This window comes from Salvelinus fontinalis, chromosome 19 (assembly GCF_029448725.1).
Source record: "Salvelinus fontinalis isolate EN_2023a chromosome 19, ASM2944872v1, whole genome shotgun sequence".
NCBI lineage: Eukaryota > Metazoa > Chordata > Actinopteri > Salmoniformes > Salmonidae > Salvelinus > Salvelinus fontinalis.
In genome coordinates this window covers 31,191,509-31,207,626 of record NC_074683.1, presented here as the reverse complement: position 1 = coordinate 31,207,626, position 16,118 = coordinate 31,191,509, and the positions used below count along the sequence as shown (strand labels likewise).

The 16,118-nt window shown below is 43.0% G+C and overlaps 1 protein-coding gene across 3 annotated transcripts in view; it reads right to left on the bottom strand.

Moving 5' to 3' along the window:
• LOC129816605 (nebulin-like) overlaps positions 1-16,118 on the bottom strand; it is a 95,031-nt gene that overhangs the window by 65,424 nt on the left and 13,489 nt on the right. For all 3 annotated transcript variants that reach the window (XM_055871292.1, XM_055871293.1, XM_055871291.1), the window contains 19 exons: positions 15,685-15,786; positions 13,774-13,881; positions 13,496-13,600; positions 12,926-13,024; positions 11,909-12,013; positions 11,423-11,530; positions 11,175-11,288; positions 10,684-10,881; positions 10,362-10,469; positions 10,038-10,136; positions 9,656-9,760; positions 9,321-9,428; positions 5,842-6,153; positions 4,249-4,455; positions 3,963-4,067; positions 2,869-2,976; positions 2,422-2,733; positions 345-551; positions 135-239 (listed from right to left, as the gene is read on the bottom strand). In XM_055871292.1, coding sequence (XP_055727267.1) covers positions 135-239; positions 345-551; positions 2,422-2,733; positions 2,869-2,976; positions 3,963-4,067; positions 4,249-4,455; positions 5,842-6,153; positions 9,321-9,428; positions 9,656-9,760; positions 10,038-10,136; positions 10,362-10,469; positions 10,684-10,881; positions 11,175-11,288; positions 11,423-11,530; positions 11,909-12,013; positions 12,926-13,024; positions 13,496-13,600; positions 13,774-13,881; positions 15,685-15,786 — 2,715 coding nt within the window. The remainder of the gene's footprint in view (positions 1-134; positions 240-344; positions 552-2,421; positions 2,734-2,868; positions 2,977-3,962; positions 4,068-4,248; positions 4,456-5,841; positions 6,154-9,320; positions 9,429-9,655; positions 9,761-10,037; positions 10,137-10,361; positions 10,470-10,683; positions 10,882-11,174; positions 11,289-11,422; positions 11,531-11,908; positions 12,014-12,925; positions 13,025-13,495; positions 13,601-13,773; positions 13,882-15,684; positions 15,787-16,118) is intronic.

The following is a 16,118-nucleotide window of genomic DNA, read 5'->3' as shown; positions in this document are numbered from 1 at the left end:
TCTTTAAAATGTAAGAGAAATTGAGACTGTGTGTCTGTGTTTGTGTGTTTGTTTGTGTGTGAGTGTATGTATGTATGTGTGTGTGAGTATATGTATGTATGTGTGTGGTTGTGTGAGTGTGTGTGTGTACTGACCTCGCTCATGGTCTGAGCATTGCACTTGGCCTGGAGGAACTGGGGGCTGTCTGCAGGCAGGTTGTAGGTGTGCTTGAACTTCTCGCCAGATGCTCTGTATGAAGCCTTCAAAGAGAGACAGAACCAGGTAATCACATTCAACATCCATATTAGGGAATAAATACTCACATTTGATCCTAATAAACGATAAACAAAGTTGTTTTTTCTTACATCATCAAGTAGCTTGGTGTTGGTCATGGCAAGGGCCATGTTCATCTGGCCAGTCAGACTGGTGAACTTCAGGGTGCTGGGGTGCACACGGTAGCCTTGCTCATCTCGGGCTGCCATGGCTGTCTTAGCCAACTCCACCTGCATAGAGCCAATAGGAACCCAGCCAGTACCCTTGTACATGTTGTTGTAGTCGGACTTGTAGGCGTTCTGTAGAGACACACAGGGAAACAGGAAATGTATCACAACAGGTATTAGAACAGGTATCAGGGCAGGTATCAGGACAGGACATGTAGGTATCAGGACAGGTATAAGGACTGGACAGGTATCAGGACAGGACAGATATCAGGACAGATATCAGGGTAGGTATCAGGACAGGACATGTAGGTATCAGGACAGGTATAAGGACTGGACAGGTATCAGGACAGATATCAGGGTAGGTATCAGGACAGGACATGTAGGTATCAGGACAGGTATAAGGACTGGACAGGTATAAGGACAGGTATCAGGACAGGACATATATCAGGACAGATATCATGGTAGGTATCAGGACAGGACATGTAGGTATCAGGACAGGTATACGGACAGGTATCAGGACATGACAGATATCAGGACAGATATAGCCCCCCCCCCCCTTGGGTTGTGCCGTGGCGGAGATCTTTGTGGGCTATACTCGGCCTTGTCTCAGGATGGTAAGTTGGTGGTTGAAGATATCCCTCTAGTGGTGTGGGGACTGTGCTTAGGCAAATGGTTGAGGTTATATCCTTCCTGTTTGGCCCCGTCCGGGGGTATCATCGGATGAGGCCACAGTGTCTCCTGACCCCTCCTGTCTCAGCCTCCAGTATTTATGCTGCAGTAGTTTATGTGTCGGGGGGCTAGGGTCAGTTTGTTATATCTGGAGTACTTCTCTTGTCTTATCCGGTGTCCTGTGTGAATTTAAGTATACTCTCTCTAATTCTTTCTCTCTCTCTTTCTCTCTCTCGGAGGACCTGAGACCTAGGACCATGCCTCAGGACTACCTGGCATGATGACTCCTTGCTGTCCCCAGCCCACCTGGCCGTGCTGCTGCTCCAGTTTCAACTGTTCTGCCTCCGGCTATGGAACCCTGACCTGTTCACCGGACGTGCTACCTGTCCAAGACCTGCTGTTTTCAACTCTCTAGAGACAGCAGGAGCGGTAGAGATACTCTCAGGAGGACCTGAGCCCTGGGACCATACGTCGGGACTGCCGGGCGTGGTGGCTCCTTGCTGTCCCCAGTCCGCCTGGCCTTGCTGCTGTTCCGGTTTCAGCTGTTCTGCCTGCGGTTATGGAACCGTCACCTGTCCCAGACCTGTTGTTTTTCAACTCTTAATGATCGGCTATGAAAAGCCAACTGAAAATTATCCATGATTATTATTTGACCATGCTTGTCACTTATGAACATTTTTGAACATCTTGGCATAGTTCTGTTATAATCTCCACCCGGCACAGCCAAAAGAGGACTGGCCACCCCTCATAGCCTGGTTCCTCTCTAGGTTTCTGCCTAGGTTTTGGCCTTTCTAGGGAGTTTTTCCTAGCCACCGTGCTTCTTCACCTGCATTCTAGCTGTTTGGGGTTTTAGGCTGGGTCTCTGTACAGCACTTTGAGATATTAGCTGATGTACGAAGGGCTATATAAAATAAACTTGATTGATTGATTGATACTCTTAATGATCGGCTATGAAAAGCCAACTGACATTTACTCCTGAGGTGCTGACTTGCTGCACCCTCGACAACTACTGTGATTATTATTATTTGACCATGCTGGTCATTTATGAACATTTGAACATCTTGGCCATGTTCTGTTATAATCTCCACCCGGCACAGCCAGAAGAGGACTGGCCACCCCTCATAGCCTGGTTCCTCTCTAGGTTTCTTCCTAGGTTTTGGCCTTTCTAGGGAGTTTTTCCTAGCCACCGTGCTTCTACACCTGCATTGCTTGCTGTTTGGGGTTTTAGGCTGGGTTTCTGTACAGCACTGAGATATCAGCTGATGTAAGAAGGGCTATATAAATACATTTGATTTGATATCAGGGCAGGTATCAGGTATTGAAATGAACTCACGTTGCTCTGGATATCCATCATGGTGCGAGCCAGCTGAACAGGCATAGCCTCAGGGAGAAGAGTGTAGTTGTGAAGGCTCTTCCTGTAGCCAGCAAAGGTCTGCGCTGCGGAGGCGTGCTTAGCATGTACAAGACTCATCATGTCAACTGGAGAGTGGAACTTCAGCTTTGACTTGTGGTAGTCTTTCTTGTAGTTCTGCTCACTCTGCATTTTAGCCACCTCCATGTAGTGCACCAGCAAGGGGTCGTCCTTAACATTGCGGAAGCCAACATGCTTGCCTCTTCCCTTCTCGTACGCCAGCTTATACTTGTACTGTACAGGAAATACAATGATGAATGTAAATACCATGAATAACATGTCATGATTATGGTCAATTATGACCAATAAACCCAAATACAGATTTCCAATTCCTTCCAATTCTTCCACTTCCTTCCAATTCATACGTACATTGCTGGCAATATTAGTGCAGGCCCTGGCAGCGATGATGGGGATGGCATCTGCCTTCACCTGATGTCCTTTGAGAATGTCTTGACGGTGAGCATATGTGTAATAGTTCTGTGATGAGGAGAACGAGAAATAAAACACATTACTTACAGTCATGAGCACATTTCAATTAATGCAAAATGGTCAATGAATATGTGTATATTAAGTGTATTTTAAAGCATTCAAAATTATATACACACTCAGTAGCCAGTTTATTAGGTACACCACCCAGTACACGAAAATGGTTCGCTCCTACAGACAGTGTGTCAGGTGGCCGTGGCTTGCTAGATAAAGCAGGCAGACAGGTATTCAGTTACTGTTTGATTGAACGTTAGAATGGGCAAAACGAGTGGCCTCCCGGGTGGTGCAGTGGTCTAGGGCACTGCATCGCAGTGCTAGCTGCGCCACCAGAGTCTCTGGGTTCGCGCCCAGGCTCTGTCACAGCCAGCCGCGACCGGGAGGTGACGCACAATTGGCCTAGCGTCGTCCGGGTTAGGGAGGGTTTGGCCGGTAGGGATATCCTTGTCTCATCGCGCTCCAGCGACGAGTGCGCGCTAACCGAGGGGGCCGGGTGCACGGTGTTTCCTCCGACACATTGGTGCGGCTGGCTTCCGGGTTGGGGTTACTGTCGAGTTTCAGGACAAGGTTTGTAGAATTGTAGAATTCCTACAGTATATTACCGTATTCTGTGGAGGTACAGCATTCTCACTCACTCACAGATGCAACAAATATAGGCTCTTACATGGCACGCTTTAAAATATGTTCATTAACAGAGACTCTTTCCCCGCCCACAACATTTTCCCAAATGCACCATAATTAATACTGTAAAACACATTTACAGTATTTGACTGTGCATTCTATGGTAATCTACTGTATTCAGTTTATACAGTAAGTTACTGATAAAAAATAAATGGCTAACAGTTCTGTGATCATTCAACATATAACCAACTATATAGTAATACAGGCACATGGCATGGATAATTAATATATATGGGTATTGAATGTTTATAATAGCATAGTTGTATAATAGTATGGACAGTGATCAACATTTAACCAACCTTGCTGATGTTGACAGCATTGTATTTGGCTTGCATAAACTCTGGTGCATCTGCAGGGAGATTGTAAGTGTGCAGGAACTTCTCTCCACTGGCTTTATATTCTTGCTGCAAAAAAATAACACCATTACACCATATATTTCAATCAACAGTTTTGTTCAGATCAGTTCAATTCAATTCGGTGCAACACAAACAAGACATTTCAACAAAACATTAAATAGACAAATTCAATTCAATGGACAACTAGATATCTGATTGGTGGCCTTTCTAGTAAGTAAGTACTACTCACAACATTCATGATCTTTTGGTTATGCTTGCACAGCTCCATATTCATGCCGTCCATCTTGCTGGTGAATTTAAAGTTTTCAGGGTGCTGCCTGTACTTGTGCTCATCCAGAACAGCCCCGGCCTGCTTGGCTAGCTCCACAGGAATGGAGCCGATGGGGATCCAGCCAGTTCCCTTCACAGAGTTCTCCCAATCCGCTTTGTAGTTCACCTGCATCCGGCAAGGGGAGGAAACCATGTGAGAAATGCTGCAAATTGCCACTACTGTAAAAACCAAAGATGCAGCATTACAACTTACAAGTTGAAGTACTTTTCAAATCAGGCTAGTAGAAAATGTGCCCAACTAGCCCAACTAGTCCACCAGGCAAGTGAAATGTTGTCTTTTCAAATACTGCATGGCACAGATTTGACTAGTAGTAGAATATCACCTGGGCTAGTAGAATATCACCTGGGCTAGTAGAATGTCACCTGGGCTAGTTGAATATCACCTGGGCTAGTAGAATATCACCTGGGCTAGTAAAACGGTCACCGGGGCTAGTAGAATGGCACCTGGGCTAGTATATATATCACCTGGGCTAGTAGAATATCACCTGGGCTAGTAGAATATCACCTGGGCTAGTAAAAATGTCACCGTGGCTAGTAGAATATCACCTGGGCTAGTAGCATATCACCTGGGCTAGTAAAAATGTCACTTGAGCTAGTAAAAATGTCACCGGGGCTAGTAGAATGCCACCGAGGATAGTAGAATGTCACCGGGGCTAGTAGAATGTCACCGGGGCTAGTAGAATGTCACCGGGGCTAGTAGAATGTCACCGGGGCTAGCAAAATGTCACCGGGGCTAGCAGAATGGCACCGGAGCTAGTAGAATGTAACCGGGGCTAGTAGAATATCACCTGTGCTAGTAAAAATGTCACTGGGGCTAGTAGAATGTGGGCTGATAGAATGCCAACGAGGCTAGTAGAATGCCACCGAGGATAGTAGAATGTCACCGGGGCTAGTAGAATGTCACAGTACTAGCAGAATGTCACCAGGGCTAGCAGAATGTCACCGGGGCTAGCAGAATGGCACCGGGGCTAGCAGAATGGCACCGGAGCTAGTAGAATGTAACCGGGGCTAGTAGAATGTAACCGGGGCTAGTGGAATATCACCTGTGCTAGTAAAAATGTCACTGGGGCTAGTAGAATGTGGGCTAGTAGAATGCCAACGAGGCTAGTAGAATGTCACTGGGGCTAGTAGAATGTCACTGGGGCTAGTAGAATGTCACCAGGGCTAGGAGAATGTCACCGGGACTAGTAGAATGTCACAGAGCTAGCAGAAAGTCACCGTGGCTAGCAGAATGTCACCGTGGCTAGCAAAATGTCACCAGGGCTAGTAGAATGTCACCGGGGCTAGTAGAATGTAACCGGGGCTAGTAGAATGTAACCCGGGGCTAATAGAATGTAACCCGGGGCTAATAGAATGTAACCAGGGCTAGTAGAATGTAACCGGGGCTAGTAGAATGAAACCGGGGCTAGTAGAAAATCACAGTCTACTAGCCCTTCAGGCCAGTGCGGGAAATCCTTTTGTTCTTTCCCTGTGTAGGAGTCAAACTACTTACATCACTGGCATTGGTGTTCATGGTGCGAGCCAGCTCAAGATTCATGGACCCAGGCAGAAGACTGTAGTGGTGCTGGATCTTCCTGTAGCCAGCAAAGGTCTGCACTGTGGAGGCGTGCTTGGCATGTACAACACTCATCATGTCAACTGGAGAGTGGAACTTCAGCTTTGACTTGTGGTAGTCCTTCTTGTAGTTCTTGTCACTCTGCAACCTGGCCACATCCATGTAGTGCACCAGCAAGGGGTCATCCTGAAGATTGCGGCAGCCGATTTGTTTGCCCTTTCCCTTCACATAGTCTTTCTTGTACTGGATCTGAAAGGAAGAAGTAAAAGAATAATCAGATGTGACACTATTCAACGTAGCCTACATGTGGACTACATACTGTATAGCCCCCACCCAGTACCCTGCCCTGAATTTAATAGAGGCTGCTGCCCTATGTACATAGTAATGGAACACTGGCCACTTTAATAATGGAACGCTGGGCACAGTTTAAATAATATTTACATACTGTTTTACCTAATTCATATGTACAGTATATAATTTCTTGAAATGTTCCAGATTGACTGACCATGTCTTAAAGTATTGATGGACTGTCGTTTCTCTTTGTTTATTTGAGCTTGTCTTGCCATAATATGAACTTGGTATTTTACCAAATAGGGCTATCTTCTGTATATACATCCCTGCCTGTGCCATTAAACCCCTACAACTCATCCAGAACGCCGCAGCCCGTCTGGTGTTCAACCTTCCCAAGTTCTCTCACGTCACCCCGCTCCTCCGCTCTCTCCACTGGCTTCCAGTTGAAGCTCGCATCCGCTACAAGACCATGGTGCTTGCCTATGGAGCTGTGAGGGGAACGGCACCTCAGTACCTTCAGGCTCTGATCAGGCCCTACACCCAAACAAGGGCACTGCGTTCATCCACCTCTGGCCTGCTCGCCTCCCTACCACTGAGGAAGTACAGTTCCCGCTCAGCCCAGTCAAAACTGTTCGCTGCTCTGGCACCCCAATGGTGGAACAAACTCCCTCACGACGCCAGGACAGCGGAGTCAATCACCACCTTCCGGAGACACCTGAAACCCCACCTCTTCAAGGAATACCTAGGATAGGATAAAGCAATCCTTCTGCCCCCCCCCCCCTAAAAGATTTAGATGCACTATTGTAAAGTGGCTGTTCCACTGGATGTCATAAGGTGAATGCACCAATTTGTAAGTCGCTCTGGATAAGAGCGTCTGCTAAATGACTTAAATGTAAATGTAAATGTATATACCACCCCTACTGTACCTTGTCACAAAATAAGTGATTGTCCCAAATGCATTAAGAAGGAAAGAAATCCCACAAATTAACTTTGAACAAGGCACACCTGTTAATTTAAATTCCAGGTGACTACCTCATGAAGCTGGTTGAGAGAATGCCAAGAGTGTGCAAAGCTGTCATCAAGGCAAAGGATGGCTACTTTGAAGAATCTCAAATATAAAATATATTTTGATTTGTTTAACACTTTTTGGTTACCACATGATTACATATGTGTTATTTCATAGTTCTACAATGTCGAAAATAGTAAAATAAAGAAAAACCCTTGAATGAGTAGGTGTGTCCAAACTGTTGACTAGTACTGTATATATACAGTGGGGCAAAAAAGTATTTAGTCAGCCACCAATTGTGCAAGTTCTCCCACTTAAAAAGATGAGAGAGGCCTGTAATTTTCATCATAGGTACACTTCAACTATGACAGACAAAATGAGAGAAAAAAAATCCACAAAATCACATTGTAGGATTTTTAATTAATTAATTTGCAAATTATAGTGGAAATAAGTATTTGGTCAATAACAAAAGTTTATCTCAATACTTTGTTATATACCCTTTGTTGGCAATGACAGAGGTCAAATGTTTTCTGTAAGTCTTCACAAGGTTTTCACACACTGTTGCTGGTATTTTGGCCCATTCCTCCATGCAGATCTCCTCTAGAGCAGTGATGTTTTGGGGCTGTTGCTGGGCAACACGGACTTTCAACTCCCTCCAACGATTTTCTACGGGGTTGAGATCTGGAGACTGGCTAGGCCACTCCAGGACCTTGAAATGCTTCTTACGAAGCCACTCCTTCGTTGCCCGGGCGGTGTGTTTAAGATCATTGTCATGCTGATCATTGTCATGCTGAAAGCCACGTTTCATCTTCAATGCCCTTGCTGATACAATGAGGTTTTCACTCAAAATCTCACGATACATGGCCCAATTCATTCTGTCCTTTACACGGATCAGTCGTCCTGGTCCCTTTGCAGAAAAACAGCCCCAAAGCATGATGTTTCCACCCCCATGCTTCACAGTAGGTATGGTGTTCTTTGGATGCAACTCAGCATTCTTTGTCCTCCAAACACGACGAGTTGAGTTTTTACCAAAAAGTTATATTTTGGTTTCATCTGACCATATGACATTCTCCCAATCTTCTTCTGGATCATCCAAATGCTCTCTAGCAAACTTCAGACGGGCCTGGACATGTACTGGCTTAAGCAGGGGGACACGTCTGGCACTGCAGGATTTGAGTCCCTGGCGGCGTAGTGTGTTACTGATGGTAGGCTTTGTTACTTTGGTCCCAGCTCTCTGCAGGTCATTCACTAGGTCCCCCCGTGTGGTTCTGGGATTTTGCTCACCGTTCTTGTGATCATTTTGACCCCACGGGGTGAGATCTTGCGTGGAGCCCCAGATCGAGGGAGATTATCAGTGGTCTTGTATGTCTTCCATTTCCTAATAATTGCTCCCACAGTTGATTTCTTCAAACCAAGCTGCTTACCTATTGCAGATTCAGTCTTCCCAGCCTGGTGCAGGTCTACAATTTTGTTTCTGGTGTCCTTTGACAGCTCTTTGGTCTTGGCCATAGTGGAGTTTGGAGTGTGACTGTTTGAGGTTGTGGACAGGTGTCTTTTATACTGATAACAAGTTCAAACAGGTGCCATTAATACAGGTAACGAGTGAAGGACAGAGGAGCCTCTTAAAGAAGAAATTACAGGTCTGTGAGAGACAGAAATCTTGCTTGTTTGTAGGTGACCAAATACTTATTTTCCACCATAATTTGCAAATAAATTCATTAAAAATCCTACAATGTGATTTTCTGGATTTTTTTTCTCATTTTGTCTGTCATAGTTGAAGTGTACCTATGATGAAAATTACAGGCCTCTCTCATCTTTTTAAGTGGGAGAACTTGCACAATTGGTGGCTGACTAAATACTTTTTTCCCCCACTGTATATATATATATATTTATACTCTGGACTCCGACATTGCTCGTCCTAATATTTCTATATTTCTTAATTCCATTCTTTTACTTTTAAAATGTGTGTGTATTGTTGTGTATTGTTAGATATTACTTGCACTGTTGGAGCTAGGAACACAAACATTTCGCTACACAAACACATCTGCTAAATATGTGTATGCGACCAAACAAATTCAATTTGATTTGATGTTGTCCTGGCAATTTATTGTGTACTTACATCACTGGCAATATGTCTGCCGTGCTTAGCATGGATGACAGAGATAGCATCTGGCCTCATGTCGTAGCCCTTTGCAATGGTTTTCTCCCAGCTCTGCTTGTAGTAGTTCTGAAATAAACCAATACGGTAAATGAATACACTATTTCCATGAGACACTAATATAATACAGTAAATGCATGTAGCATACACCCAAAAAGGCACAGCAGTATTAAGAGGAAAGATGTCTAAACACTGTAGAGTAGTGGGCAGGTGACGATAATGCGATAATACGTTTGATAATTCATTAAATTAAATATGAGTATAAGGCACAAGTTATCAGTGTTGGTCAACAGTACCTTGCTGATGTTGTAGGCGTTGCATTTGGCCTGAAGGAACTGGGGGTCATTATGGGGCAGAGAGTACTTCTGATGGATCTCCTCAAGACCCTTCTTGTAGTGAAGCTGCAGGGGAAGAAGAATACTAATTAAAATCAGTAGGTACACAAACACATATTTCTAGATATAAAATAGGTGTTCCATCCACAGAAATTAATTACTGATATAAAAAAAGTTTGCAATTTGTACTAAGCTGAATACAGTACGTAACCTTCATGAATTAGCCAGTTTCCTCGACACAGAAGCTCAGTTGAAATAGCTTTTTCATCCGGCACTGAGATTAATCTGTGTTCGGGAATGAAGACAGATCACAATGTCCATACTATCATGCAATAAAACTCACATCACTCCTCATAATCTGGTTGACCTGGGCCTGCATCATGACGGGGTGATCAGCGATGGAGGTGAAGGGGACAGTGTCTGGGTGCTGACGGTACTTTCTCTGAAGTGGAGGATCAAGGGTACAAATATTATGTCAAAGCAGATTAAACCAATTTTGATGTGTTTTTAAACTGTCAAGGCGAGAAAAGACTTTACACAATTAAAAATATATTACAACTAATGCTGTTTTTATTGTGAGAGCTCTGGTGAGTACGGCTTCCTGTGTATTTACTGCATTATGGCAAATAGACCGCTAAATTAAACTAGATCATGTAGTGGTAGCTACCTCATTGAGGATATCTCCAGCTTTCTTGGCCTTCTCCACTTCCATGGAGCCGAAGGCGACCCAACCAGAGCCCTTGGTGGAGTTGTTGTACTCTGAACGGTATTCATTCTGTAGTGAAGGAAGGAGTCATAAAGTAGTGTGAGAATAACTTTCATTATACTTACACTGTGTATAATGCTGCAATGCTATTATAACCTTTTCCCCAGATGTTTGCTAGGATGAAACCAAACCAATCAATTAATGAACACATTAATAAACAAATCAATTAATCTATTAGATCAATCAATCAATCAATTTGATCAATCCATCAGATCAATCTTACGTCACTCTGGATGATGTTGGCCTTCTTGGCCAGGTCCAGCGACATGGCGTCATGAGGCAGGAGGTAGCGGTTGTGGATGGTTCTGTAGCCGGCCATGCTGGCGATACCCTGGGACTTCTTGGCCAGGGTGTTAGACATCATGTCCAGCGTGGTGATGTACTTGGTTTTTGTCTTCTCATAGTTCTTCTTGTACTCGCGCTGTGGAGAGAGTTTGAGAGAATTAGAAGGTGAGGCACGACATTCTCTCCATGACAAAAAAGTGTTTACTTATAATGTTGAGACGAGTCACAGTGAACCCTAATAGCCCTTTCACACTGACAGACACAGTCCTCATCTTTCTGTTTTATACCAAAACTCAGTGGAATTTACTTTATTAGGTTAATTTGACAGGGACAATGTACATTAACTAACATTTTTGTAAATGTGCCAGATTATGATAGACGGCTAATTTGTAGTCTAATCTGTAGTCCCTGGGAAGGAAAATTATTTACATCACTCTGGATTTTGGCCACGTGCATGGAGTGCATAATCTTGGGGTCGTCATGGATGCTGAGGGCTCCCACCATCTTTCCCTTGTTCTTCTCAAATTCCTTCTTGTATTTGACCTGAGGGCAAAGAGCAAAGATCATGTCAAGGCCTTTACTACACAGGATACAAAAGGAAACAGTCAGCATTGATCAGTATGAACAATAACATTACATGTATGTGTAGATGTTCATTTCAGGGCATGCCTACTCACATCACTCGCTATGTTTGTGTGGGCACGGGCTGCAAGGATCGAGATAGCATCACCCTTGACCTCGAACTGCTTGGCTTTCACTTTCTCCCAATCATACCTATAACAACTCTGCACAGAGGGAATAAATACATTTAGGATATTAGTATCATACAATTAAAGATCAGGAGGGTTTATCCAATGAGGGTCAACAATAACCGAATACAATGACTGTGAAATTATGTCAATACAAGCACATCATTTTTAAATAATCTTATAACAAATTCAATGAACTCTATTCAAACTATAACTGTATTTTTTTTTAAACATTATCTACAGTATCATCAACAGAACATTATCTACAGTATCATCAACAGAACATTATCTACAGTATCATCAACAGAACATTATCTACAGTATCATCAACAGAACATGATCACAAACAGAACATTTTCTACATAATCACCAACAGAACATGACCTACATTATCATCAACAGAATTGCACTTACATCACTAAGGTTATATGCATTGGCTCTGGACTGGATGAAGAAGGGGTAGTCTGGGGGCAGGGCACACTTAAACTTATCCAACTCATATGCTGCGTGATAGTTGAGCTGGAAAACAGAGGAAGAACCACATGAATACACATGAAAATACAGTCAGGTATATAGTCAGGTAAAATGTACTGTTGGCAGTGCATAGAGCTGAGTAGAGCTATAGTGACTCCTTGTGGACAAGAGGAGTACTACCGGGGTTGTTTCACACCACTAGAGAGAGGTGCTGCCTGTCTGTGAGGAGTAGGAGGCCGAGAGTTGTCTCAACTGTCAGCCCCCCCTCCTCTCATGAGACTAGGGGTTATTTTCATCAGACTGAACGCATGTTGCTATTAATACTACAAAGAGAGAGATAGGGCTCTCTGGTTTCCATGGCGTTTGCAGGAAGACAGCTGGGTTATGTGGGGCTCCCGAGTGGCGCAGTGGCACTGCATCTCATTTTTTTATTTATTTTTTTATTTCACCTTTATTTCACTAGGCAAGTCAGTTAAGAACAAATTATTATTTACAATGACGGCCTACACCGGCCAAACTCGAACGACGCAACCGGCCCAATCACGGCCGGTTGTGATACAGCCTGGATTCAAAACAGGGTGTCTGTAGTGACGCCTCTAGCATTGCCAAGTCGCAGTTGCAAATGAGAACTTGTTCTCAACTGGCCTACCTGATTAAATAAAGGTTAAATAAACAAAATAGAAAAATGTGCTGTGTAGATGAATGAGCACATTTTCAGGCAACAGCTATCAAGAACCTTTAGTGTCATGGCAACGGCTCAGCCGACATCTCTTTTCTAGCATTTGTTCATAAACTCCAACAAAATGATGTCACATATTTTTAACAGGTTGTCCCACTGAGGTCAAAATACCTATTTTCTAAGCTAGACAAACAGATGTAATTGTAATTCTATAGCGTAACTAGTTAATATTGAACTTAATAATCGTATAAGGTCTGTGGTAAAAGTTGAATACATACATCACTCAGCTGTTTAGCGTTGATGGCGGCTTGCACTTGAACAGGCGAGTCTGTCACTTGCGTAAACTTCACCGTACCCGGATGTTGCCGGTACACTTTCTGCAAAATGAAACACACATGAAAGATGTCATTTATAAACTGGATGGTTCGAGCCCTGAATGCTTATTTACTGACAGCCATGGTATATCAGACCGTATACCACAGGTATGACAAAACGGGTATTTTTACTGCTCTAATTATGTTGGTAAGCAGTTTATAATAGCAATTATGCACCTCGGGGATTTGTGGTATATGACCAATATACCACGGCTAAGGGCTGTATCCAGGCACTCCGCGTTGTGTCGTGCGTAATAACTGCCCTTAGCCTTGGTATATTGGCCATATACCAAACCCCCTCGTGCCTTATTGCTTAAATATATCATATCAATACCAAGAATAAAAAGAAGACAATGTTAACCAAAATCAAAGAATTCTGTCAATCTAATGTTCAATGGAAAAGTCTTGTCCATGCTCATCATACTGCAACTGACTGGTTCTAATTTCCACCCTTTCCTCAAGAAGCGAACTTACATCTTTACACTGGGCAACTTTCTTATGAGCTTCATATTCTGGCGACATGGTTTGAGGATAGAAACATCTTGTCTTGATGTCCTCATAATCAGCTTTGTAGTTTTGCTGAAAAGACAAAAGAAAAGAATGTTACTTTCTAATCATTCAGAGTGAACTGACCTGTCGTGTGCATCCCAAATGAAACCCTATTCCCTTAATAGAGGAGAAAACAAGACAAAACCAATGTTTTACTCTTAACCATGTAATAGAAGAGAAAACAAGACAAAACCACCACTTACTTCACTCTTGATCTCCTCCATTTTCTTGCAGTGTTGCATGTAGATATCCTCATAGCTGCCAATATAGTGGCCCTTCACCTCGTTCTCATACTTGTCTTTATAATGTGCCTGTGAGGGCGGACCGAAGAAGTAAACATGAATACATGTAAGATCCATTTGCCTCTTACATATAGTTGAAGTCGGAAGTTTACATACACCTTAGCCAAATACATTTAAACTCAGTTTTTCACAATTCCTGACATTTATTCTTAGTAAACATTCCCTGTCTTAGGTCAGTTAGGATCACCACTTTATTTTAAGAATGTGAAATGTCAGAATAATAGTAGAGAGAATTATTTATTTCAGCTTTTATTTCTTTCATCACATTCCCAGTGGGTCAGAAGTTTAAATACACTCAATTAGTATTTGGTAGCATTGCATTTAAAATTGTTTAACTTGGGTCAAACGCTTCGGGTAGCCTTCCACAAGCTTCCCACAATAAGTTGGGTGAATTTTGGACCATTCCTCCTGACAGAGCTGGTGTAACTGAGTCAGGTTTGTAGACTTCCTTCCACGCTTTTTCAGTTCTGCCCACACATTTTCTAAAGAAATGGGGTCAGGGCTTTGTGACAGCCACTCCAATACCTTGACACTGTTGTCCTTAAGCCATTTTGCCACAACTTTGGAAGCATGCTTGGGGTTATTGTCCATTTGGAAGACACATTTGTGACCAAGCTTTAACTTCCTGACTGATGTCTTGAGATGTTGCTTCAATATATCCACATAATGTTCCATCCTCATGATGCCATCTATTTTGTGAAGTGCACCAGTCCCTCCTGCAGCAAAGCACCCCCAAAACATGATGCTGCCACCCCCGTGCTTCACGGTTGGGATGGTGTTCTTCGGCTTGCAAGCCTCCCCCGTTTTCCTCCAAACATAACGATGGTCATTATGACCAAATAGTTCTAATTTTGTTTCATCAGACCAGAGGACATTTCTCCAAAAAGTACTATCTTTGTCCCCATGTGCAGTTGCAAACCGTTGTCTGGCTTTCTTTATGGCGGTTTTGGAGCAGTGGCTTCTTCCTTGCCCTGCGGCCTTTCAGGTTATGTCGATATAGGTCTCGTTTTACTGTGGATATAGATACTTTTGTACCTGTTTCCTCCAGCATCTTCACAAGGTCCTTTGCTGTTGTTCTGGGATTGATTTGCACTTTTCGCACCAACGTACGTTCATCTCAAGGAGACAGAACGTGTTTCCTTCCTGAGCGGTATGACGGCTGCATGGTCCCATGGTGTTTATACTTGCGTACTATGGTTTGTACAGATGAAGGTGGTACCTTCAGGTGTTTGTAAATTGCTCCCAAGGATGAACCAGACTTGTGGAGGTCTACGATTTTGGCTGATTTTCCTGTGATGTCAAGCAGAGGCACTGAGTTTGAAGGTAGGCCTTGAAATACATCCACAGGTACACATCCAATTGACTCAAATTATGTCAATTAGCCTATCAGAAGCTTCTAAAGCCATGGCATCATTTTCTGGAATTTTCAAAGCTGTTTAAAGGCATGGTCAATTTAGTGTATGTAAACTTCTGACCCACTGGAATTGTGATAAGGTGAATTATAAGTGAAATAATCTGTCTGTAAACAATTGTTGGAAAAATTTCTTGTGTCATGCACAAAGTAGATGTCTTAACCAACTTGCCGAAACTATAGTTTGTTAACAAAAAATTTGTGGAGTGGTTGAAACACGAGTTTTAATGACTCCAACCTAAGTGTATAAAAACTTCCGACTTCAACTGTACAATAAATAAAGGAAATCCACTTTGAATAATCAGTTAAGCTTGTTGCTGCCATTCTTACTGTACAATGATTTGTTGAACAATTAAAACATAAAAAACATTATCAACAACATCAGTGAAGAGAATACTCACGTCACTAAACTGTTGTACAACAGAGTCCATCTTGAACTTGGGGGTGTCACAGTAGTTGATACTTGACCCCCTTGATTTCTCATAGCTGGCCTTGTAGACTTTCTGCAAAGGTAGTGATCAGAGGAGAAATGTTGAACAGAAAATAATGACAACAAAACTAGAGTTATATATCTCAAATACAAATCAAAGTTATTTGGCTTTCAATTTATGAACTTCAAAAGGATCTTATATCTAAATATAAGGTTCTGTGAATAGCTACAGTAATTCTTAACACAAATTGACAGTGAGTGACTAGTAACTAAGTAGACTCATTAAAGTAGTGCTTGGGGTCATGTTACACCTCCAGTCGGTTAACTATAGTATACAGGCATCCTGGTTGTCAGAATTATCCCCAGTAATATGATGACTAAGTTAAAAGGGGTTCCCCATTACTC